The sequence below is a fragment of the Bombus flavifrons genome, chromosome 10 (genome assembly GCF_040668555.2).
Source record: "Bombus flavifrons isolate JBK064 chromosome 10, iyBomFlav1_principal, whole genome shotgun sequence".
Lineage (NCBI taxonomy): Eukaryota > Metazoa > Arthropoda > Insecta > Hymenoptera > Apidae > Bombus > Bombus flavifrons.
The window spans coordinates 4131275-4155703 of record NC_138451.1 but is presented as its reverse complement, the minus strand read 5'-3'; the positions used below and the strand labels follow the sequence as shown (position 1 = coordinate 4155703).

General features: G+C 42.9%; 1 protein-coding gene across 1 annotated transcript in view; it reads right to left on the bottom strand.

Moving 5' to 3' along the window:
- The window catches only part of LOC138183872 (spondin-1), a 194252-nt gene that overhangs the window by 24609 nt on the left and 145214 nt on the right, over window positions 1-24429 (bottom strand). Inside the window, exons 3-4 of the mRNA XM_069121345.1 lie at window positions 21164-21477; window positions 20466-20645 (exon numbers count right to left, since the gene is read on the bottom strand). Coding sequence (XP_068977446.1) covers window positions 20466-20645; window positions 21164-21477 — 494 coding nt within the window. The remainder of the gene's footprint in view (window positions 1-20465; window positions 20646-21163; window positions 21478-24429) is intronic.

The window sequence follows — 24429 nt, the reverse complement described above, 5'->3', positions numbered from 1 at the left end:
AAACTTCGGATCGAATACCTCGAAATTGCATGGAACGCAGTCTCTCAAAAGTTTTCATTCGATTTCGCGCCGATGATTCTGCCAGCGGATAAGTAGACGATCGTACGACCGAGTTCTCCAGGGAAATGTAAAAATAAGGAGTTTCTATAAGCCGGAAGCATAAATCCATCAAGTAACTGGATGTCGTAAAAAAATTTTATACGATCTCTCCACTCTTCGCTAATCCGGTTCGCTTCGTTTAGAAAACGACGTTGCATTAGCGCAATCAACCTCGCTGCTCTTCATTTGCATAATTCCTCGCCGCTTCTCGCGATGGGTTTTCACTTCGAAAATGAATTTTTCTCCGAGAACCAACTTCCCAAGAAATTTCACTGGTATACAAAGTTCCGTGCACGTGGCTCTGGGACCAACTCGAGCGCATTTTTTTCACAGCTTGTGTCATGTATCGTAGATTTCATTTTTACCACGCCATTTAACTTCCATTCTCTTTGACAAGTGGCCCTATTTACCGTTTTGACGGAAGAACTAATTTTGTAAGAGGAGACGATCGATGTTAAGCAACCTATTTAGTGATGGAATATATTACGTTGCTCGTAATTGTCCAAGAATTTCGGTTGATTTGTAGCAACGGTGTTCGAATTTGATCAGAGCGTGCGGATTAATAATGAATTAATAATTAGAAACAGCAATTGCTACCCTTTCATCGAATCGGAGTAAATTTAGATTATCCAGTTGAAAGACGGTAATAATATATTTGAGATAGTTAAATAATTTTATTTAAATTACCATTGCAAGTTCTCTAGAATTTGACAATTAAATCAAATTTAACGTGCAATGTAAAATACTGGAATTTTATATAATACCTAGAAAATTTGTAGAATGCGCGTCGTTTTCGGCTAAAGCATGAAACGTCCGTGCTACTTTAATATATTTTATAGCTTTTTCCTAGGCATTGTATATACAATACCTAAAGAATATATAGTACGAGAAGTAATATTTAGACAAAGTATGAGAAGGGAGTTATGAAAAAGCCTTTAGAAAAAGAAGTAAAATGCAAAGTAAAGCACCAGATTTTCTTACTGGAAGAAAGGACGGTAATTGTGCATAAAAGGGTACACTTCGCTGATTTCGACGAAATTCAAGTATGTTGTAAAATTCAACATTCCGAACAACTTTTTCCTACACATATAACCGCCGCTTGGTCTCAGTCTCCGAGGTATTCGGGAAACGCCGTCACTACCATCGTCACATATTTAAAGCGTTTTACGCATTGTCGGTATTGAGATATGTATAATTTTATGTGCTAGACTAGGTTAGCTGCGAAGTAGTAATACTTGTATGTGAATATCAGTGTGTGGAAGTATGTGTATGCGCGGCGTTTCGAAAACAAATGAATGTAAACTGTTCAGTCGGTTAACAGCCGGGTATGGAAGAAAGTGTTGAGACGCGTGCAAGTAAGTATCGATGAATATCTTTGAAATCGTTTAACAAATGAATATATAATTATTCTAATATAAATTCTAAGTGTAAATTTAGTGTTCCTATACCATTATTTCTGCTATTAATATCCAAAATTCTCAACAGTCGGTAACGTATATATTGCGTCAAAAATAAGTACGTGTCGGCATACTGCGGAACAGTAGTACAGGCGATTGAATGATTCACGATAGACGAGCAATTCCGAGGTCTATCGAGGCGAGTTAATCGATCGAAACAACTCACGTGGCGAACACGATTATTCGAGAAATGTTTTTTTTTGCCCCTCTGGCAGAGGTTTTCACCGAAGGAAAAAAAGGTTCGTGATTCGGTTACAACGGCGGCGACTGTGATCGGAAAGTTCGATCACGAACGTGAGCGCAAGGGACGGAGGGTAGAACAGCTGGTGGAAAATTTAGTTTGCGAATAACTCGAATAACTCGCATAAATTTCCCCGTTCGGTTTTTGGACACGCTCGTCGGTCATCTGACATTAACAATTTCTATTCCGAACTTGCACCGGTCACGAGCTTTAGTTTTCCAACTGGAAAATGCGATATGCAGTCGAAATGAGACGAACGATTCGACGAATATGCCTCTATAGAGTCGATGCACGTGCGATCGTGTGCTGCAGATAACTAGTTTCAACAAAACTTTCGCCTAGCTAGGCTCATTGATTTTGATTTTAAGCTCTTTGATCCAAAGTTAGTCTAAACTCTGGAGGAAACATAATATTTCCAGGAGATAAAAACGCGGAATTTCCATTTAATATCTTAAAGAGCCTTTTAAATCAGAGTATCGCTATTTAGGCTTATTTCATATTCGTTCTAAAAGAATAATTCTGTAACATTTTTTGGCACCAGCTTCTCCAAACTTGTTTCTCCATGTTTCTATTTACGTTTTGAAGGAATTTTGGCTCGTAACATCGCAATATTCTAATATTCCTATTAATATGAAGTGGAAGTAGAACGCTAAAGTTTCGCGGTTAAGGATGCCTTTTGAATACCACCGGTTTGTGGCAAGAACGTGATAACTTTTCTTTTTTAATTGCGTTTGCGGATTAAATCATTCTTTCCTTTGTTTCTTTCGGCCTGGCGGAACGGTTAATGCGGCTTGAGCGTCGATGAGATTTTTCCTTTTCGATGCAAATCCTCGCCGGCTCTCTCGAATATAAACGTTTGGTTACACTGTCGCTGATAATTAAACGAAAATTGTCATTGCATAAACTTTCTTTCCGAAACTTGTAGAAACTTTTCAGCTGTATCAGCTATACTCCATATCAAGCTTAATAATTTATATAATTTATACTTTTTACGCCACTGTTATATAATTACCTCGCAACCTTGCACGAATATAACATTTTAATCGATTAGTAGTTTCGTTCATAATTTAGATAAATTGTCGCGTTTCGTACGAAATCAGTATGTGACATATTTATGAACGGCTGTTTATTCACAACAGTTCATCCAGTCGAATAGATGTTCTTGCCTCGGATAGAATCTGGTAGAGGCCAGCAGCTGGGCGGACGATTAGTCGAACCATCAGGCGGAAGTATCTTTGGCTGGCCAAGTTGGGCGTCGGAAACATGTAACACGTGCAGAGGGAGAAAGAGAGAGAGAGAGAGAGAGAGAGAGAGAGAGAGAGAGAGAACGCGTCGCGTGGGCGGGTTAGGTTTTCGAAGGAAGTGCATACGCGAATCTGCAGACAGACTGCAATGCCGAGGGGGATCTCGTCCGAAGAGGAATGGCGGTCGCAGGACACTCGGTGGACCTGGCTGACCACAGATTTATGAGGACCGGGTTCACCATTACGACGAGAATTTCGAATGTTTTGCGGCGTTACCAGTGGAAAATAGTGTGCTTGAGCGCGTTGCCGGTTTAATTACTTTCGCGGATAATTGATTCGAAAATAACGTCCGTCTGCGGCTACCAAGTGGCCAACGATGAAACAGTACAAAGCAACTGGAAACGCTTTACGGAAGGATACAATGAGAAAATGACAGATCTTCGTATAACACAGTACGTTTTTACCTGTTTACACGCTATGGATACGATAGGTTGGATGGTTTTCTGTGATTTTGAGACGACACTGGGTAGAAGACACTTGAAAGGATCAATGAAAGAATTGAGAAACTATAACAAATTAAAACGCGGATGAAATTATGTTATTTCATTAGTAGTTTAAAATAAGGAAATATAAATGTTTCCTTATTTTCATATATTATGTTGTTAGTTGAAAGCTACGCGTCATGCTTCTGAGAATTTATGGCCAGCTAGCAAAACGAGGCTTGGAAGGTTTAGTGGCCAGCGACCGAGGAAGAGTGGGAGGAATATTACTGGTCGTCAGTTGACGAAACAAGTGGAGAATATTTATACACATTCATTATCCTTGGAGTGGCTCGCGATTCTTTCGAGAACTTGTGGAAATATTTTATGGATTTGCTATGTGTGTATTTTTGAAAGGAGATTTGGACAATTTGGAATTCCTTTGATGCTTCTATTTTTTTTTACCGTATTCTGAATCTATGTTTTTTTCTCGTTTCCATTTTTCGAAGAGTTTTCGTGGATTTAGGGCGATGCGAAAGTGACGAAGTACGGTGGATCCGATTTGGAAACTTTCGAATGCTCTTGATACTTTTTCTTGTTTTTTCTTCCTGCATTCGTTTATAGTCAAAACTACGGATCTAGGGTTTCCTGGTTTCCATTTTCCGCAGATTTTTCACGGATTTAGCGTGGTATAAAGCTGACGAAGTACGGTGGATTCAATATGAGAACTACGGGGAAAGAATACGGTAAGTCACGTTTCTTGCTTCATTTTGCGGCGGAGCAGTTTTAAAATTCAGTATTTATTTTTTTCCACCTATATTCGTTTATACATTTGGTTATCCGCAATTTTCGTTTAGTCTGGTTTCCTCTTATTATTACCATACTCGCGTGTCAAGCAGCAGTTCGACGTCCAACTGTTCGTTTCATCTGCCGCGATAAAGGTTTCGCTGAATTTTTTGCCCACGGGCGAGCCGATTTCACGAAACGCCGTCGATTCGGTAGAACGGGCGAGAACAACGCGATCACCGCTCGTAATAACGAAAACAGAGAATGGTAGCGAACGATCGAAGCCGCCCGTGTAATTACATTGATGCCGGTGGAATAATTGAACGACCCTCGATCGATTAGAATGACAACGTGAAACTAGCAACGCCACAACACGTCGAGTATTATGAACGTACACGCGAGTCAGTTTCATTCTCTGGAAGTCCGTTCTACTGATCGACGAGTTTGTCATTATCAATGCACGTAAATAGCGGTTGCAGATCTTTTTATTCGCAAGAATTTAATGCTTCGGGTATATGCAAGGCAGAGCGTCGATTTTATTTGTTGATGTTCGAGCCGGGATTCGTCGATGTACGCTATCGAACTGCTTCACTTTTTCCCGTTTTGCTCGTTTATCGTTCATCGGTACGGTTTTTACTCCGCGATGTATCGATGCAATAAAAAACTGGCTGCGTGTTTCTGGTATTTAAATGCACCGGATTTTTCTCCTGCGATAAGTTCAACGCACCAACACTTAATGACTTGGGTTCGCTAGATGGCTATCTAGCTTTTTACATATTCTTCGCTGCTATTTCATAGCGTACACATCGTATAATACACACGTATACGTGTACGTATCCGTTGTGAGCGATACATAAAAGTAGATAAGTCGCGTTCTGACCAGACAAAGCAGTAAATCTCTGACAGATAAGTACATACGTATATCAAAAAGAAATGCATATATTCGCAAGTAAGAAATACGAACGTGGAGCAAAGTGATATACTTGTCGATTATGATAGATACTATACAAACACTGGTATACATTTACAACGATCACACGTGGTCTGTATAAATAATAAGGAATATTTTATTTTCATAGTTTGCTATTTGTAAATTAACATGTTTAAAGGAAAAATAGCGGCAGCGCAGCACAGGGTAAATTGCCTCGCAATTTGTTCACCAGGGGGCAAAGAAGAGGATTGAGTATCGTTATGTCAATCGCGCTCGTCTATTGTATTTGTTCAAAACCAATAACTCGCTGCGAGGCTCTTTTCGAGTGCATCCACGTGCAGCTGTGCCGCGAACGTGTCCCGAGCTGACTCGTCGAGAGAAACGTGACAGCGCAAACCTAGCCTAGTGGCCGTGGTTTCCGTCCTGACCAAATCCGCGGTTCGTTCTGCACGATCTATCCCGATAATTTTGCCATCTTTCTTCGTAATCGAACTACCAACGATTTGCGAATTTCGTAACCTATGTGAAATCAAAGCGACTTTATAAAATCTACTAGCGAGAAACGATCCTTCGTTTAGGCGAAACTGTGGCCAATTTATCGCTACAAGCGTCTGTATTCGACTATTATTACGTATACCGCCATGGCCATAAATATATTTAATTGGCATATTACGATTAACACGATAGGAGCGGAGTCTGAGAATCGGATTCGATACTTCGTTCATTAAACTGGATTCTCGCACGCGATGCCATGATAATGACGCATCTCATTCATCACGACCGTTCAATTACCAAAGCATAAACAAGCCGTTTCTTTTCATTCCATTGGTTCGCGCCAAAGTGGAGCGGTGAACGCGATAGACAGGTGTTCGAATGCAATTTGCAGGAGTCGAAAAACGGTATGGACCAAGAGAATTCCTCACATTCGACCGCGTGGAAATGCTTTGTGCGACCCGGTCGTGTTTCGTTAACGGCCGGCCCAGCGGGTTAGCGCAATTAATTCTCGAGAGTTTATTAAAAATAATTGCAAAAGTAATTGCTCGCCGCCGCGGGGACCTCGAGCTTTTTATTTTTTTTTTTCTATTCTCGCATCGTCGTCTGTTCTGCGTGTATATTCCCGCCTCCCTTCCAATGGATATCCAAATTAACCGTTTCGATTATGCACGATTCACGATCGTTCGCGCGATCAGATACTAAGAAAACGCGAGCAGAGAGAAAGGAAAATGTATCGTATCGGCTGTATCCGTATTTTAATCCGAGGACGAAAGTGACGCAACGCAGGCGTACGAATCTATCCGGCCAGCCCTTGAATAATTAATACGTTCTAATTAATCACAGGCTCTCGGGTCGCGTCGTAAAAAACGTAGACAACGAAGGAGAGAGGTCTCGTTGGAGAAAACGGGGACGCCAGGAGGCGCGATGCAATTAGCCGAGTGGCTATTCACCGACTTGTTAACTCGTAATGAACTGGATACGTACATACTAATTAAAGTAGCTACATCGTAACGTTATCGATGAGCGATCGCGTGGCCCGTATTTCCCAAAATTTTGTAACCGTCAGGCTAATCGTAGAGTACGCGGCCGGTTAATTACTTCGTTCATAACACGATACGATAGTTGCATAGAGCAACGAGGCGAAAGCCGCGTTGTATACAAACCTCTGATCTCGTTAAATCGGTCGCTTTGTGCTTTTCGCTCGCACCCGTTCCTCGCAATAATCGTTAATCGCGCCCCTCTGTCCAGTTTCACGTTAGCATACGCGAACCGTGTAATTCATTTCGACTCGCAGCCGGAGATAGGTTTCAGAGCAATACTGTTCTTTACGCCGTTAATAAAGAACGTCAGGACGCTTCTCGACGCGGACGCAAGCTGGAATTACGGTGCAGTCGTGAGTGCACGCGCGATGTCTCGTCGCAGGGAAAAAAAAAGGAGTAGATATCGTTCGTTTTTGTCGCGCGTAACGAGCCTGACCGATCGATATGACGGTTTTTCGCCGAGGGTAAAGAGAGGAACAGAGGATACAGGATGCTGCGAGCGTACACGCGTTCGGCCGACATTAAACGGATTTATCCGGCGTAAAATCTATAATCCTGGCAGCGATAATTACCGCGACAGTCGTCGCAGTAATTTAATAATTCGCGGTAATTTCGTGTCGTTTACTTCCGCGCTAGAAATTCTGGCGGGGGTGTCCTCGTGCTGGCCTCCGTCGCTGGTTAATACGATCGACGGCCAGGGAATCGTGACAAATTGCGACCGGCCAGCCGATTCGATATCCGATCGAACATCGCTCGCTGAATTTTCGGGAATCGAGAACCTCGAAAACCAACTCCACTTCTCTCTCTCTCTCTCGATACGCGCTGCTCTTCTCTCCTCCGCAGGGAATTTACAGATTGCCATGGTGGTGCAGAGTGTTCGCGAAATCCCTACCTATTTCACTGGAATAGAGGGGTCTGCGACGTGCAATTATACGGCCAGAGATACGCATGGGATACCGCAGCGGAGAGTATGTATTAAGTCGATTCTTTTTTGTGGGCTACACGCGACAAGATTTACTGGTCGCGTTATTATCGTCTGTGTTAATGAGCCACGACATCCTTTACTCTTGCCCCCTGCAATCTCGTTATTTCCTGGATTTTATTAAGATAAGACGAGGCGGAGATGTTATTGCTGTCGCTGCAGTATTATAGCACGGGAAGGGTAATGTCCAACCAAGGATGATAGTATTTGCGGAATAAGCAATTGACAAATCGATGCAACCTTTAGCAACTTTGATCATCGACGCTATAAACAACGATACGGTAGAATCTCGATTATCGGGTTAACGTTATCGCGTGTTACATAGTATTCGATTAACGGATTAATAAAGTGATGGATTATCAGTAACCGTCGAGGACAAATTCAGAGATGGTGTTTTGTTAGGAAGACTGGAGAACGGGGAAGCTCACGTCCGTCTAATTACATTCTTTTAAAAGAATATCATACTTTATGCAATTTCGCACGAAATCCAAGTGTGCACAATTATTCAAAAACACAAAGAAACCCGTGTCACGTTTTGTTATCAAGCTACAACTTTGCTCCATAATTAGCCAGCCTTTTGAAAGCAGTTTGCTCGCCAGATCAATTTTACAAGATCGTTGCTCGCGTTGCCTTCGTTAGCGTGCGAAAGGTGGCAGTTCGTAATACGCGATTACGAATGCATAAGCGCGAAGGGCAAACATTTGCGCGAAGGTGCATCCGCGGAATTGCGTTTCGTTGTTACTCTCGTTTAAACTAGCTCGCTGTGCCGCAGCAACACGGCTAGGTTCAGCCACGTGTTTTAGTACCGCGACAAATCGATACTGGGTCCAGCGCGAACGCTGGAACTTCTCCTCCGCGAGACTTCTTTTCTCTCGAATGCTCATCTTTATTAGCCCGTTACACGTCGAATAGTTTCCACGAGCACCTCGTAAACCGCCAACTTAATTTTACACCAAAACTTTTCCGCTCAGCCTGTAATTAGAAGCCCGGTGGCCCGGGCGTTAAACGTGCCCGCTTCGTTTTATCCTCAGCCCGTGTGCACGCCGCTATTGGCTCGATGATATTTTACCGGCTATGCCCCGTCGGCGAACGATCGATATTTCTTCGGATTATCGCGTTAGCGTTCGCGTTCCACGGTGAACAAACTGCGGATTACCTTCCTTCGAGGCCGTGCATCGTTGATCAATTTCGCTATAGCGGCTAATCAATTCCAGCAGGATCTCCCGGCAACGTTTAAACCGACGACGAGCAGGATTTCGTTTCAGGACGAGCTCGACAGAGCGAAGGAATTCGATTATCCTGTTATTGATATCGATACCTTCATAAGGCAGACTGCGCGGCGTAACTCGATTTCTGCTCGACTAGCAGAAAAACGCCCCATCGTGTAACGCGGTCTTGAGACTTTTTCTCCTGTGCGAGACTCGATCGGTAGAAAATACGGCGGAAAATAGCTCCGAGATCCGATGGAAAGTCGATCGTGTGATTTAATCAACGTTCCGATTGCCGAATGAAATTTTCAGCGATCCTTTCTCTCCTCGTCTGGCCGTCTCTCCGGAACGTTTTCCAGTTTCAACCGATTCCACTTGACTTTGAATTCTCTGATAAACCGGAAGAAGGGGTATGAAAACGAGCACGGCTATGCGGCCACGAGTAATTAAAGTACCGATCGTTCGCTTGATTATCGCGATTTTATAATTACCGTTGAGCCACGGGCCGGTCGTTTTACGTTGGTAAGAGGCACGTATAGGTGGCCGACCGCATCGCTTGCATCACCACCGACCACCGCGAGCCGCTGGTTAATCCGTCGATAATCGGACAAGCGTGACAAACCAATGCCGGGGCAGACTCGGCCTGTCCATGTGATAGAGACGGGGACAGCGATATGGTCAATGAAGAAGCCGCGACACGAGTGCCAGGAAAAATGACCAAATTTTGTGCTGGGTCAGACCGATGGAATTGGAAAGAAGGTGAAATTAGCGATAGAAGTCGATCGAGAGATTGCTGCTAATTAAATAGCTAAAAAGGTTGGCTTTTCATATTTCGTTTTGAAAATGCTGTAGCTAGCGATAGAGTCGACAGGCTGTGAATGTCGATATTAAATGCCAAAAAGAATTGTGGTTTTGATATTTGTAAATGAAATTCGATAAGGGTGGTAAGAGAAATTTATGTGAATCTTCTTTTGGTTAAATCAATAGAGACGAAAAAAAAGACGAGATTAGAGATGAAAAAGTCTGTCGAACTTTGTACAAGAAATTGCTAGACTTTGATATTTAGAATGAACTAGTCTCGTCTAGTGGGACGAATGAATCGGTTACTTTGACTTTTAACGAGAACATTATTATTTGGAGTAGTCTCAGGTGTTCTCGTAAGTGGTTCGATCGAGGGCACTTGGAGCTCGTTATAATTATGTTATACGACTAATTCGACAAGACCTTGTTAATTTGTAGGGTTTGGTATCGATCCAATGAGAATCAAAGACATCGACGACAACGCACGATCGACGAGGAATCGGAAGTCCGACGCGTTTAATCACGAGTAATTGACGAGCCAAGTTACTTTGTACGATGGTTTATTAATCTGAAAATAGATAGTACGAAATTTTTGCCATTGAAGAAATTTTCCGCGAATCGCGTTCGTCGGGAGATTATCCCGGATCCAGTCGGATTTAAAACGCGATTTCAGGCGTTCATCGATATTAGGGGGATTGGCTTTCGAAGTTCTACATTTACGGTTTGATGAACTCGTCGGTTTGCTCGCTGATTAAACGTGAATTTTACAATAATTTCTTCGCTCACCGATTCGTTACGATAGAACAAATTTTGTCATTATAGAAGCTATCGGCGAGACTAAATATAATTAACACTGTTTATCGTTAAAAGACGCGAGCAAAATGGTATTTCATTTCCGTTTTTCGAATAAAGGGCGACTGATCGGATTAATCGATACCGTGGAAAAGCAAAACAACGATTCGCGAAAGAATAGAACAGTGTTTGTCGGCCGGACTGCAGTTCGTTGCAAAACGAAGCAAACTTTTAACAGTTTGTTCCGGCGTTGCGAGCGGTACAGCTGCAGCTGAACGATAAAAAGCTCCTGTGGATACACGTCGGCTCGCTATTCCGATTTCCGGGGTTTCGAAGCCTCAACTCCGTGGAATACATACGTTTCGCTCTTTACGAACCGTAGTATCCAACGAAATAGAACAACATTCTGCTGATTCCGCAAATTTTTTCACCGTTAGAGTTACGCGAGTTGTCCCGCTCGTATTTCACAAGCTCGTGTGAATGTGAAATTCCACAATGGGAGAAACGCATCAATACGTTTCCATGGTCTCTAAATATAATAAACTGGATATCACGCGCGGCTATGCCGCGATGATCGTATGCTGGTTTTTAGAAAATCAAAATTTACGAAACGCAGAGGCAAAAGAAATGTGGTCGAAGTCTGACTTCAAACGTTTTCAAACGTTTCAAACGTCAAAGGAATTTAGTCGCTGCGGTACGGTTAAGTAGTAGAGGAGCGCACATGGTCAGACACAGCAGTAGACTCCTAGAACTAGCGTTCTACTTTTGGAAATTTTTAATATCGTTAACGACACAACTTGGAACTTCCATTTTTTAATGTCGACGGAGTATCCCGAGTGTTCGTAAATTTTGTAGTCGAAGTTGTATAACACGACGGTGTTCAGGTAAACGAAAGCTCTTCAGCGACAAGACGTTAGGTTAAAATGTCGGGAAACGACAGATATAATAAGTCAAATTACGACACTCTGAGACACGACGAGATTACTTCTGGCCCTTGGTAATAAAACCACGAACTCTTTCGTCCTCAAACTTTAACGAGAGAAGGAGGACGTGTCGTGAAAGCGTGTCTTTGCGAATATTGCGACGAATCTCGAATTTTCAAGGGAGGAACCCTTTGATCCCCTCGAAAACGACCGCGTGCTTATGAAATATTTATCGTCGTTTATTAATCACAAGTATCCCTTTGTGTTCGATACCTTTCTTTCGTAAGATTCTTCGTCTCATTTTCGTTCTCTGTCGAATCTTTCACTTTATGCATAGGCTCGCGAAAGGATCCCGTTGTGGCAGAAATTTTTCATCGATATATTACAAACGTTACAAGACATCGAACATCGAGGCTAAGCGTAATACACGCCACGGATTATTCCATCGTTCGAGTACATACGCTTACGCTAACTAACCTGTACCTTCCACGTACACTTTCACATTTGTTTGAAACTTCACCAACGTAATAAAATGTCAAAATGTTTCGTATAAAACACGCGACGTATTCGTAAAAGATTTCTACAAGTAAGTTGCAATACTTTCGTCGTGGCAGTGAATATTCGTATCGAGAGATTGTATTGGTCGTTTCAGAACTCTTTTCAAGCAACCTTCTAAAAAAGCAGAAGAAATACTTTCACGAGGATATTTCGCGTTTGTCTACGGTGGTAGAAAGGAGCGGTGAAATGCATTTTCTACGCCCGCCTCTCCACCTGGCGACGAAAGAAAGTCGCGGCGCACTGACTTTCCGACCGGTTGGAAAGCGTCGGCAGTGGATGAAAAAGCGGCCGCGGGAAATAAATCTTTGACCGGGTTTCGTGGGGGAGAAGCCCATAACGTGTCACCAGTTATAAATTCTTACGTTTCCGCCGCAGTTTGAAATAGTGGTGGTGAACGGAAGGGAGTTCACGGTCCTCTGTCACTGCACCCTCTTTCGGCTTCTTGCGTGCCCGTTTTCCACCTTCGAGCACCGCCTCCATGGGAATTGAGATTTCATCTTTCTTTATACTGCATCTTTCTTTATACAGAACCAACTTTCTTCCCGCGAATTTTTTCCACATCTCCATCTTCCCACCGATCGATCGCTCCAAAGGTTAACCTTCCTTTCGATAGAAAGATAAATTATCTTTGTTTCTGTTAGTTGATCGATTATTATCAACTATCGTCAAGTAATTAGCATCGTTGGAATTATCATCGTTTCTTGGAACACACACAATTTTCATTGGAGCGAGTCTACAATTTGTACAATTTTTCTTCCCGCGAACTTTTTCTACATCTCCATCTTCCCGCCGATCGATCGTTCCGAAGGTAAACTTTTCTCTCGATAGAAAGATAAATTATCTTTGTTCCTGTTAGTTGGTCGATTATTACCAACTATCGTCAAATACTTAGCATCGTCGGAATTATCATCGTTCCTTGGAACAGACACAATTTTCATTGACACGAGTTTGCAATTTGTAATACATATTCGATATTAAACGATTATCGTGAAATATGAAAAAATGTACAGAAAGCACATAATACGCGAGACTATACGAAACAAAACCAAAGTAAAGAAGTAGTCGCTGTAATATTTGGCAGGTAAAACAAATCGACATTCAAGTCTTAGATTTTTAACGTGCATAAAAATCCGCAGTTCATCGATTTCCGGTGTTATTACGAAGATGCATTTTATTTCCTTCGTGCAGGATATTTCTATCACGATCCGCAGTTTCATCCGTCTTCTTTGAAAAATCGCTCTACAGCTATGAGAAATCTTAATTCTTCTCGGATAGATCCGGCATCTCGTGCAACTTTCCAGTTAGTTCTCGAAATGACGAGCGATCTTTTGATCGCGCTTAGATCCCCTTTGAACGAGCTTGCTTGAACACCCAAGTTTCTTCGCTTTTCGTCCGAATGTTTTTTTCACCTAGATAGAACGTGTTCGATTACGAGATGGAACACGACTCTCTGGATGCGTTCGATTCTCTCTGCGAAGGAAATTCGTATTTCGACGAGATATCTACTTGAGTCTGTTCGATGTAAGATTTCAGCGACGCGACGACTCATTATTCACGGATACGTCGCTGAAGCTCCTCGAGAATATAGCGTACGCGTCCTTAGCCGCCTTTTATTATATTCACCATCGATGGAATTCTTCGGAAATTGGCCTGGAAAATAAGATTCTCGCTGAGGATGGGCGGTGTTCCGATATTTTCACGCGAGGCACACACTTTTCCTGCCATTCACCCGGCCAAATCTAATATACCTGCTTATTTACGTACCTATGCGAGAAGGCGAAATAATAACGAGCCCTTTCACGGCCCTCGAAAAGCACCCAAGTCGAGACTCTTTCGACGCGAGAACGTCGCTGTTTACTTCAAAATTGCGTGCTCGGAATACCTACTATGCTTCATATCCTCTGCTCTTTCACATGCACGCACACGTGTATACAGATTGTTGCACGTGACCAAATCAGGCTACACTATCGGCTAAGACCAAGAGGTAACGCTGCATTTTTAGTTATGAAATGGTGTAACCTTCGTTTCCAAATATAAAAATCTGCGTGTTCTATGTTATTCAAAGGTTCGTTTGGATAATCTCCGCCTACGGCGATCGCATTTCTGTTTTAAGTTCAATGATATTTTGTATAAGTTGTCGCTCCCGATCACAACTATGTCATCCATCCAAACGAGCGGAACATTGTGTTACCTTTGCAACCGAGAGATGGCAAATATAGAATTTTCTACACATAAACTTTTCTTTTTCATCAATTTCGATTACATCGACGCGTAAGTTTGCTCTTCCCTCTGGAAAACTTGTTTCTTGCCACTTACAGTCTTTTCTTTCTACAAGCACTGTGCGATCATTCGCAGCGCTGTACATTACATCAAAAACCATTTAATTTTGCCGAATGAAATGTTGCTCTATCTTCTGGCTCGTCTCGTAGTTCTATCTACTCTTGTGCACGCGCTTTCTCCTCGTTGGAATCGAATCCCCGTGGGGTTTCGAGCGAGGAACACTTTGACCGGAACAAAACATCTCGTCCGGTATTACGCGGTCGAGGGAAAAATATTGTTTGAACCCTTTTTTATTTTCTAGTTGCGCGCATCCTTTTAGTCGAATCGATCGGAAGCTGGTCGATCGAAAGCGGACACGATGGTCCGAGCATTTCTTCTTAGCTGGATACGATCGTTCAGGGTAGATCGTGCGAGGAAAATTGTGAACGAAAAGTTGGGAAGATGCCAAAATGGAAAGGTGAATCGGGATCGAGGACGTCGAAGGATCTTCGCGGACGGATATGGATTGATAGTCGGAAGACGAGAAGCATCGATACGCTTATCTTTGTGGAACAGACTTCACGATTGCGATACGCGTCGAATAAACAGTTTCGTCGATAAACAGCCGCATCGAGATTCTAGCGGCGAGCCGAGTCGCTGTCCTCTCGTCTTCGAAACAACGTTGCTTATCTCGACAGCATCGCGTTGACACTGGGATACCAGAGTCGAATTGGTTACGGGGGTCGCTAACGATCATCCCAATTGCCTCGGCCTTAATCCGAATAATCCACCCTCGTATATATTCGCCCCGCCTCTGTCCATAACTCTTCTTTAATTTAAATTAGTCGATGAAGACTGTTACTGGTTGGTTTGTTAACACGAGCGTCGAAGTTACGAACGTTCTACAGGAACGTGGTTCGACGCAACGAGAAAATTCTCGAGCACCTACGACATGTTCTTTCGTTGCGAAAGCACAGGTAGACGAAAGTTTCTCTTGGGCATTCATAATTAACAGGTATTCACGGGGCAAGAGAGGTTAGTGGAGAGAGTCGATTCGAATTAATTCGCAGCCTGATCTCGTCCCTCGAATCCCCCGTGCTGACGAGACAAATTACTCCGTAGCAGAAGGGAGTAATCGAGAACAGCCGAGATAATCGACCGGCTATGAATAGTTGGTAATTACGTAAAGTACGCGCGAACATCGAAATATGCGGCTGTATGCGTTCGTGTCACGGTTAACCAAGCCCTATTGCTTTCAGCCAACTTGGGATAATCCGGTCGGCGCCGCTTTGCCAACTAACTCTCTCCCTTTATCTTCCACCGGTGATACTAACTCACTGGTTACGAACGATAACGAGCCTCGCGAGGTACCAGCCAGTACTCCGGGGAACAATTATAATCGGCAACGATCGACATGTTCGATGCGTTATCGAGTGCTCGCTTAATTTAAACTCTTCGATTTTTCATCCCTCGCGTTAGAACACCGAGATAGACTCGTGACGTGGATTACGAATCAAAGGTTATCAGGATGATCTGTACTTATATCGAAGTTGTAACCCGACTCGTTGTGGTCCGATTTACATACTCGAACATCTTACAACGAATTTATTTAAGATTTTGAAAAACAACGTAAAGCTTCTATTCTATTCGTAAAGTTCTTCTATTTCCCCGTATCCTAAATATAAATAAAATAACGCTAGAAATGTAGGAACGAAAGAAACAAGACTAACACAGATAAGAAACAAGACTATAGGAATATACAATTTTAAACTAAATTAAACTTGGTATAAGAACTCGTGCTATTTATGCGCTCGCTGTTGTATACACGGAAAAAAATTACAAGGCAGGGGATTAATTTCGTTAGACCGCCCTTTACTCGACGAACAAACACCAAGTTCTGTTCAAACACGTTGGCAAATTATTATTTACTTTTGACGATTCTACGCAGCGCCGAATTAAATAGTCGCAGAGTGCAGGCTGTGTAACAAACGAGACTGTACGAATAATAAATAGAGAACGGAGGAGAAAACAACGCGGAGAGCTGGCAATCCCCTAATACTAATGTGCCGTAACTGCGTTTCCGATGTTCTCCAGTTCCCGCGAACGCCACTTTAATATTCCGTCCGAGGCATTAAACGGCACGAGAGAAAACAAACGCGCGAGCGACTATGGCCACTTTGTTAGGCTAATATCGTCGCATTACACCGAGCCAACTTAATTGGCATAAATGATAACGCAGGTTTTCTCGGCCGAATCCACGGTCCCTGAGCGTATCGCGGCTGATTCCCAACCACGACGCTCGCTATTTATGCCGCCAGCTCTTACGATATTAATATTCAGAACGTTGTACACACGCGTCCCAGCAACTGGGTCATGGAGAATGAATCCGCGCGAACATTAGGCAAAATCTCCAATTATCCTTTCTACGAGGTATTTTAAACAGCTGAATTCAAACTTCGCAGGCACGTGATATTTTTCGAAACGAGTAGAATAACTTTAATAAGATTATTTATACGAACTTTCCGAGGAAAGTACGCGTGATACGAATTCACCGATTTTTTTCGCGACTCGTAATCTTTCTTCTTCGTTTTCGGTGTCCGCGTTTAGACGAGTAGATTCGATAAAAGAAATTAAAATATGCACGAAACACGTGTATTTTACTCGTTGAATATCTTTCCCGACAATATTCGGTTATTTCAGCGAAAGAGTTCACGACTACACTGCGAGCTTGCAAAGTACGATTCCAACGATTTATAGTACGTCGTATGTATACGTCTCTACTGAGATGCTTGAAAATATCAAATAACGCGAAAGGTTTCGTTAATCCCGTACGTTCTTTCAATTTCGTTTGGAAATAATTTAGCAACTGCCAGCTGTTCCACTCATCTTCCTCCTCGTTTCAATCGGCACAGACGACACGGATTTATACAACGATTCGTAATCGTTGCAGAGTATTCGCCGACCAATCGAACCGGCACAGAGTGGCGCGTTTTCCATCCTGTCCGAGGACATAAACATTATCGATCCTAGGAATCGGTACACGGCAATGGAGGTCGTGGCGATACGGGGCGAACATTACGCTGCGCGTTCCAATTTCCAGCTTAATGGAGTACCTAAGATGCTCGGTCGTAATGGAACCGTTTCTCCGGTCGTTCTATTTCTTTTTTCTCTCTTCCTCCCCCTCTCTTTTTTTCTATCGTCGTAACACAGAGTACGCGTCGTCGTTGCCCATTAACCGTAATGGTGGCCGCGAATTACAGGCAAAAGAGCGGTGAATTAACGTTGTACGGTTCGGTGATTGCGTACAGGCTCGATAAACGCGCGAAATGATTGTCTGTCTGGTAGAGTGGCGGAAAGAGCGCGGCCAAGCTTAATCAGCTGTAAATTACGTCGTGGCGCCGGCGACTGGTGACATCGTTGGCCGACAAACCGCGGTTCGCTGTGAAAAAGTGCCCGATCGGACGTCGAACCGGTTTTCTGAAAAATGATACGACCAGCATCGACGTCCGTTGAATTTACCACGGTTGGTTAAAACACACGTACAAACGAAAAAGCAGGTCGAGGTAGATCGCATTAGCTGGCAGGGTGAGTTACGCGTTAACGGAGAATTTTATAGGCAATGGAACACAGTATCTTTGCTAATGAGCATAGGTGTATCGTATAACCCAGGTAAGCTACCCTCGATACAGGCATATTCGTGGTAGTCGAGTTATCTAGAGGCTGCGGATGTTTATACTTTTATGGGGCATTTAAACATGCGAAATCACACAGAACACGCATAGTACGCAAAATTGTAAAAAATATTCTAGATAAAGTAGCCGTTACGTATGAATATTTTAATTGTGTTACCTTTAGAAGAAAAAAGGAGACAAGGTAATTCAACTAGGTTGGTTTCGACATTGGAATAAAATTATAATTAAATAGAAAAGTGTATGGCAATGTAACGTAACGAAATACGAGTCACAAGTTACCGATCAAATTTCAAAAGTTGAAAATCAAAACCATCGCGAACATTGGTAATTCGAAACGCGTAAATTCCGATACGATTAATTACAAAGTAACGAGTTCTACATGCCCAGGAAAATTTTAAAAAATTGCCCGATTCATCCAAAAGAAGATCGTGCCAAGAAGATAGAGGACGGAAGAAAGATTTCGCCCACGAATATGTATTTTCTGCGCACATTTCGAGAAACCGGACAAATTGTTGGAGCAGATGCTCGTTGAAACAGCTGACGAGGCATCTTCCAGGAAACAAGTTAGCCTGGATTACGCGAAGGTGGCAAGTAGAGAATGAGATGGAAGGGAGTGGAAAAATGGCGAGGAATAGCGACGGGTCTATGGGATTAGCGAGGAAAGTTTGATAATTATACGGTAAGCGGGTCAGGCTTTCCTCCTCGGTAAGAGGAATCGCATGAACGGAGGACAGGGGACAGCGACTGTCGCGATGGTGAAAGCGACTTGTCACTAGCTGAGACGAAGATCCTACGAGGTAGGGATGCGAATGGGCGAGCAGCAGTCACGACCAAAAAGGAAGTTGGAGAGAAAGGAGGACAGGAAGTCGGGAAGACATAATTAGCAAGTTTAACACGAGTCGCTGTCTCTCGAATCTCGTTACCGCCGCTGTCGCTTTTCGTTCGAACATCGTGGCGCAAGAGAATCGAGTCCTCCTCGAGATGAAGTCACCAAGAGGAAAAAGAAGTTTCTTCCGGATGGCTGAAATTCGCGGAAGTAGCAGCTGGCCAGTGAGTAGAAGTTGCCGAGAATCTCGACGAGGCCGTAGCAAATAAATATCGACGAGGCTTCCAGTTCCAGCCTCTTTTGCTAGATTAACAATGGCGATGTCGAGGTTTTGGCGAGTTAGGAATTTTCGTGACAGAGAAGCATACGGACGCATAGGTAGAAAAGTTCCGCACGATGAATTAGTGGAAACCACGCAACAACGGTTTAAGTAAGATAGATGATGCAGGAGATATGACCCGTATTACACAGACCACGTTTTTATATCAAATTTACCAGTTCAAGTATAAGAGATAACTTTTTAAAGGTATTAATTTTTCTCCACGTATATTAACGAGATATGCAGTGGCTCGTGAAAGTATTTGAACACTTACACGAGGATCGGTCAAATATTAACCGAACTAAGCGTGGTACATCTTCATAGTGTCGTTTATTCAGATGGATACTGCGTGGGAGTTTAAATAGACGTGCCTTGAAGACGCGGTGCTCTACTTATCGTTTCTTCGATAGATAACGCGATGAACGAGAAAGCAGTACCGGCTTCCGTTTGCACAACGCACGATTATTTATATTTTTAACCGTTCAGGTCACGAAACCCATTGAAATTTTCATAGGTGGCGACTGACTGTTTGGGGATGAAAAATTATCAGGAATCCAAGCGTTTGCGTGGTATAAATCATTTTCTAGTGGACGTCGATGGACGTTTAAAACACATGGCATCCAAGATAAGTGTAACATCAGCGAACGTCGAAGCTGTTCGGGAACTGATCGAGCATGATCGACGCATAACAAACGACGAAATTTGCTCGAAAGTTAACATTAGTTATAGAAGCGTGGTTTCCATCGTTCGCAAGCAGTTAAAATTCCGCAGAATCACGGCCACTTAAAGAGGCATTAGGAGCACAATGTTCCAACAGCAACGAAGAAGTAGAGCAATTTGTGCGCAATTAGCTTCTGACTCAGCCCTCTACTTTCTACGAAAATAGTATAAAAAAATGACCAATCCGCTGGCAAAAGTATATAGAGAAAAACGGAACATATATAGAAAAGTAACTCGATTGTTCTTTTTAAAGCATTCTACCGAAGTAAAAAGTTCCGATTTATATCTAATTGACTCTTGTAGAAATTTTTTATACAGAGAACGGCTCGAAACTCGATCAATATGATAAAAATTTCAAGCGAATCTGAAAATGTATACAGAAGTTACATTATATTTATCGCAAGCAAACACTTCGCAGAGATCGTCGAAATATTTCGACTAGTCGTCGTATTAAAATAAATCGTAATGTATATAGTACGCGTTAACGACACGTTATTCTAAAGTTAAATGGCACATATTCCTTCCAGTTGAATACAACAATCGACCAAAACCCATTGCCAAGTAACCGATCGAACGATAATGATCGCATTCACGAAAGAAAGCGGCCAGTTACCTTGGTGAAGGTGAGGGTGGCTATCGGTGGCAGACGAGGTAGATTCGGATAATAAAAGCTTCCCGCGGGATGTGCCGGGTACCGTGACGTGATCCTGTAGGCGATTCCTTGGGGTTGCGTCGGCCAGTTGGCAGCCGTGAATGTGAATCCGTTATCGGTTCCACCGTCCAGCGGATCCAGCTGAAAAAAGAGAGACGAACATAGACGATGAGTCGGCCTTTCAATGGGCCTCCGCTGGATTTTAATGAGATGGCACAGAGGAGCCGTATGCTTTGGATCGGTCGGAATTCCTCGCTGTTGAAATGGAACGCGACCTATATATCTTTCTTCTCCGATCGTCCAGCCTTCATCATGCTCACGATCATTTTATTTTTTTTCTCTCTCGAAACCTTTTGGCAGCCAAAGTACCAGTCGCTTTAACGAACGAAAGATCGCTAATACGGCGCACTGTGTATCCGAATGGTAAAAAAGTTAAAAAGGCTAGCTTTTGTTCGATAGACCAGTGCTTCGACGAGGATGAATGCAAAATCCGGCTGGAGCTTCGATGTAATTTTCCATATGTTGCGCGCGGCCTAATTCGAGCCGTCGTTATTAAAGCGCGTCCGATTGAAATTGTTGGCTGGCCGTTGCGGAGAAAGCAAGCCGATATATTTCTACTGTACATGTCGAAATCAATGATCCCTGTCGACGATAATTACCTCAACGGTTACTGTGTCGACCCAATTACCCTCGACGCACAGTTGGAAGGAATCGACCCCAACGAACCAGTCGGGGCTGGGGTTTATACGAGCCATGATGCTTATTAGAGTGTGATTTCCATCCAAAAATGCTCTCGCGATACTTGTTCCCTCTCCTTGTGGCACTGGAGGGCCCGTGAACGAGTGAAGACTGTTTGGCGAGTCTCCATCCGCGTCCATTCCATCCGTTCTTCCCGTTTCCACGTACAATCTTATTCCACTAGAAAGCCTTTCTCCTAATCTGTACAGCGTATAGGTAGAGTCGTGTGTTCGACCTGTAACAGAAAACAGGAAAGATATATTTAACGACATTATCGGATTCCAACCATCGCGTGTTTGCTCCAGCTTTGCTGTAAAGTTACTGGGTTCTTTGATCAACGTGGAGTTAATTAACGAAGGAAATAACGGACAGTTAATTGACAGAGTACGGCAATTAAACGCATCGTCCTTGATACGCGAACATCGACGGTTTTTTCTTTTTTCTTTTTATGAAACACATCGGTCAGTCTGTGGCGAACGTGGAGGATCGGACTAAACGGTTATAGGGATCGTTAACAGCAACCCTCCCGACGAAATGGTGAAATTTACACGAGACAGCGAATTTATGGTCAATGAACGCGTCCGTCGACAAAGCTACTGATTCGCGTTTGGGTCTGACGTATTCAAAATTTCCGCTGCTGCTAGTTTCAAAGCCGATATACAAGCCGCACGAAACGTTGGTATTTTTATTTCACGGAAGAAGAAAAAATAGCAAAATCAAAAAGCGAATCGAGCAATCGAGATTTTCTGGATCCCATGCCGCAACGAGTTTCTCATTGATCGATGTCGATAAAAATTCCCCGGCGTGAATTCGTACTCGACACGTGGACGAAATAAGATAAGAACATATCGTAAAGCATAATAAAATATAAAAGCCGTGCTCGGCATGCCGGGCACGTAGCTTCTTTGCGGAACTCGTGCGCGAAAACAGGAAGGCGTTTCTCATCTCAGGTTGAGCCGAGGCGTCGACTATAAGTTCTCGTTTTATCAAGAATTCGACAACACAGGTAGCAGCGGTAGGATTCTTAGAATACGGACGATGATTCCGGAGAGCGTTCGTCTCTTTTTTTCTTCTTTGCGCAGGAAAGCTTTAATGTGTTCCAGAGCATTTGAATATCTTTCACAGATGAGAATGCCACTATTCGAAATGTTCTAGCGAATAACTTGCAACAACAATGCACAAACTCTTTGATTTATTTTAAGGATTTGAAATTCCTATTGAAGGTTTTTAATTTTTATAGAGATTTTTGGATTACTCCTGATCGAACAAACAGAATTTATAAAATTTCTAAATCCGAAAGCTAAACGTTCCTTTCAAATTCTCAAAACTTGGTATTTCCGTTACAATAATTTTTGTAATACGAGATGTTTCGTTAAACTATAATTCTACGATGATTCTACTCGGCGATCTGCATTTTTCAGAAATCGCTAAAGCACTTTCACGTCCACGAAGTTAGAAAGCGTTCGTTGACCAATATTCAAGACGTCATTCTGAACAAATGTTTCACGTAACGTAGTGGAAATAAAGCGTAGAAGAATGTCATTTGTCTGCGAGTAGAAAGCTGTTTGCACGTCTGCTGATACGTCACGGTGATAGATCAAGTTTCGAGACTTTACCTCTTTCGTGACAATCATCGGCCCGAGTCGCGCCACTTTAACGACCATCAACAGATATTTTTAAGACGATATATTTCGTTGATCCTGTCGCGTGTAGCAAACTTTAAATCCTGTGTCGGAAGTACAGCCTTCGATGGTTAAGTAGGGACGGAAGGATTGAACTTGGAATGCTCCTAGTTGGAAGTTGAACGTGGAAGGATTAACGTCATCGTTCTATTCAACTTCCTCATTTCCAAGTACCGGAGCTTTAATTGAGATCGAGTTTGAGAACAACGAAACACCACGTTGTTCTGCCAATGGTATCGTTAAAGCTCATTCCCGGAAGAGGCAGCCTGCTGTTTAATGGAATATAATTTTTCAGCTCGAAGAACTTTCGATTACAAGCGTTCGTAATTCAATCCCTTGGTCTGGCAAACTTCGCGGCGTCGACGATTTCCAGTCGCAAAGAGGATTAACGAAATCTTGATGTAAGGAGCCCAGGAACAGAAATTTCAGAGAATCATTAGGCGCTTGGAGAAATGCGGAACTTTCAACAGTGAGAGGCTCGAACGTTAGTTTGCTCGCTGGGATCGGTGTGTCAGCGAGTACGTATGAAAAATAGTTGTCAAATATCGTCGATAACTTTCGAATGACAAATATGTCAATTTGATCGCTATACATTTTATTTATATATTTTGCTTTACGCCGTAAAAATATCAATTGAGAAATACCACAGGAAGTCATAAACTGGTTGAATCATTTTACAATTTTTCACAGAAGTTGTACGATTTTCATTGAAATGGGAAATAAACGGACTATACCACGACTGAATAAAAGTTTACCGTATTATTTGTAAATAGATAATTTAATTTATAGACAGATAATTCGATCGTTAAAAAGGGTGGTCCGTTTCTCTCTGAATTATTCTACAAGCGAATACATTTAATGCAAAAGCAAAGCATCGTCGTGTACAACAGTCGCTCCAAAAAATTCTCGTGTACACAGGCGAATCACGTGCTCCAGTTTGAGAAACGCTGCCGCGAACCTATTAAAGCTCGTAGACACACGTATAATCGACGACATAAACGTTATTCAAATGGCCGGTGTGTACACCGTCGGGCATTGCGATTCAGGATCACAGACCGCCATTAAAATTCATGAGGACCGTCCGTGTAATTTCGTTTTTACGTGCCCGTACGCATTAATACGGCCCGGAATCGAACCGATTCTTCGATTCCAACCATTTTCGAGGTAGACGAACGATAGTTTTCCCGGCGTGGAAGGACGCCGCGGCGATCACGCGGACGACGCCGGGAAAAAGTCGGCGTTTTCAGCATGCGTTTTCAATTTGTCAAGCTATCCGACAAAACGGCACTGTGGTTGCGGTTTCTCCGTCTGGTTGGTTAAAATTTGCTTTTCAAAGGGTACTCTGACCCCTTCTACCATCTGTCGTACACGCTGCCACCCTTAATCCCATCGAGTTCCAGAGTGACTTAATTAGTTGCAAAATTAGCGAAAACCACGGGAGGAATGGCCCGTACGCCGGAAGTTGTTCGCGGTTGTCACGCGGAAACCTATCGAAAGGGGAATTT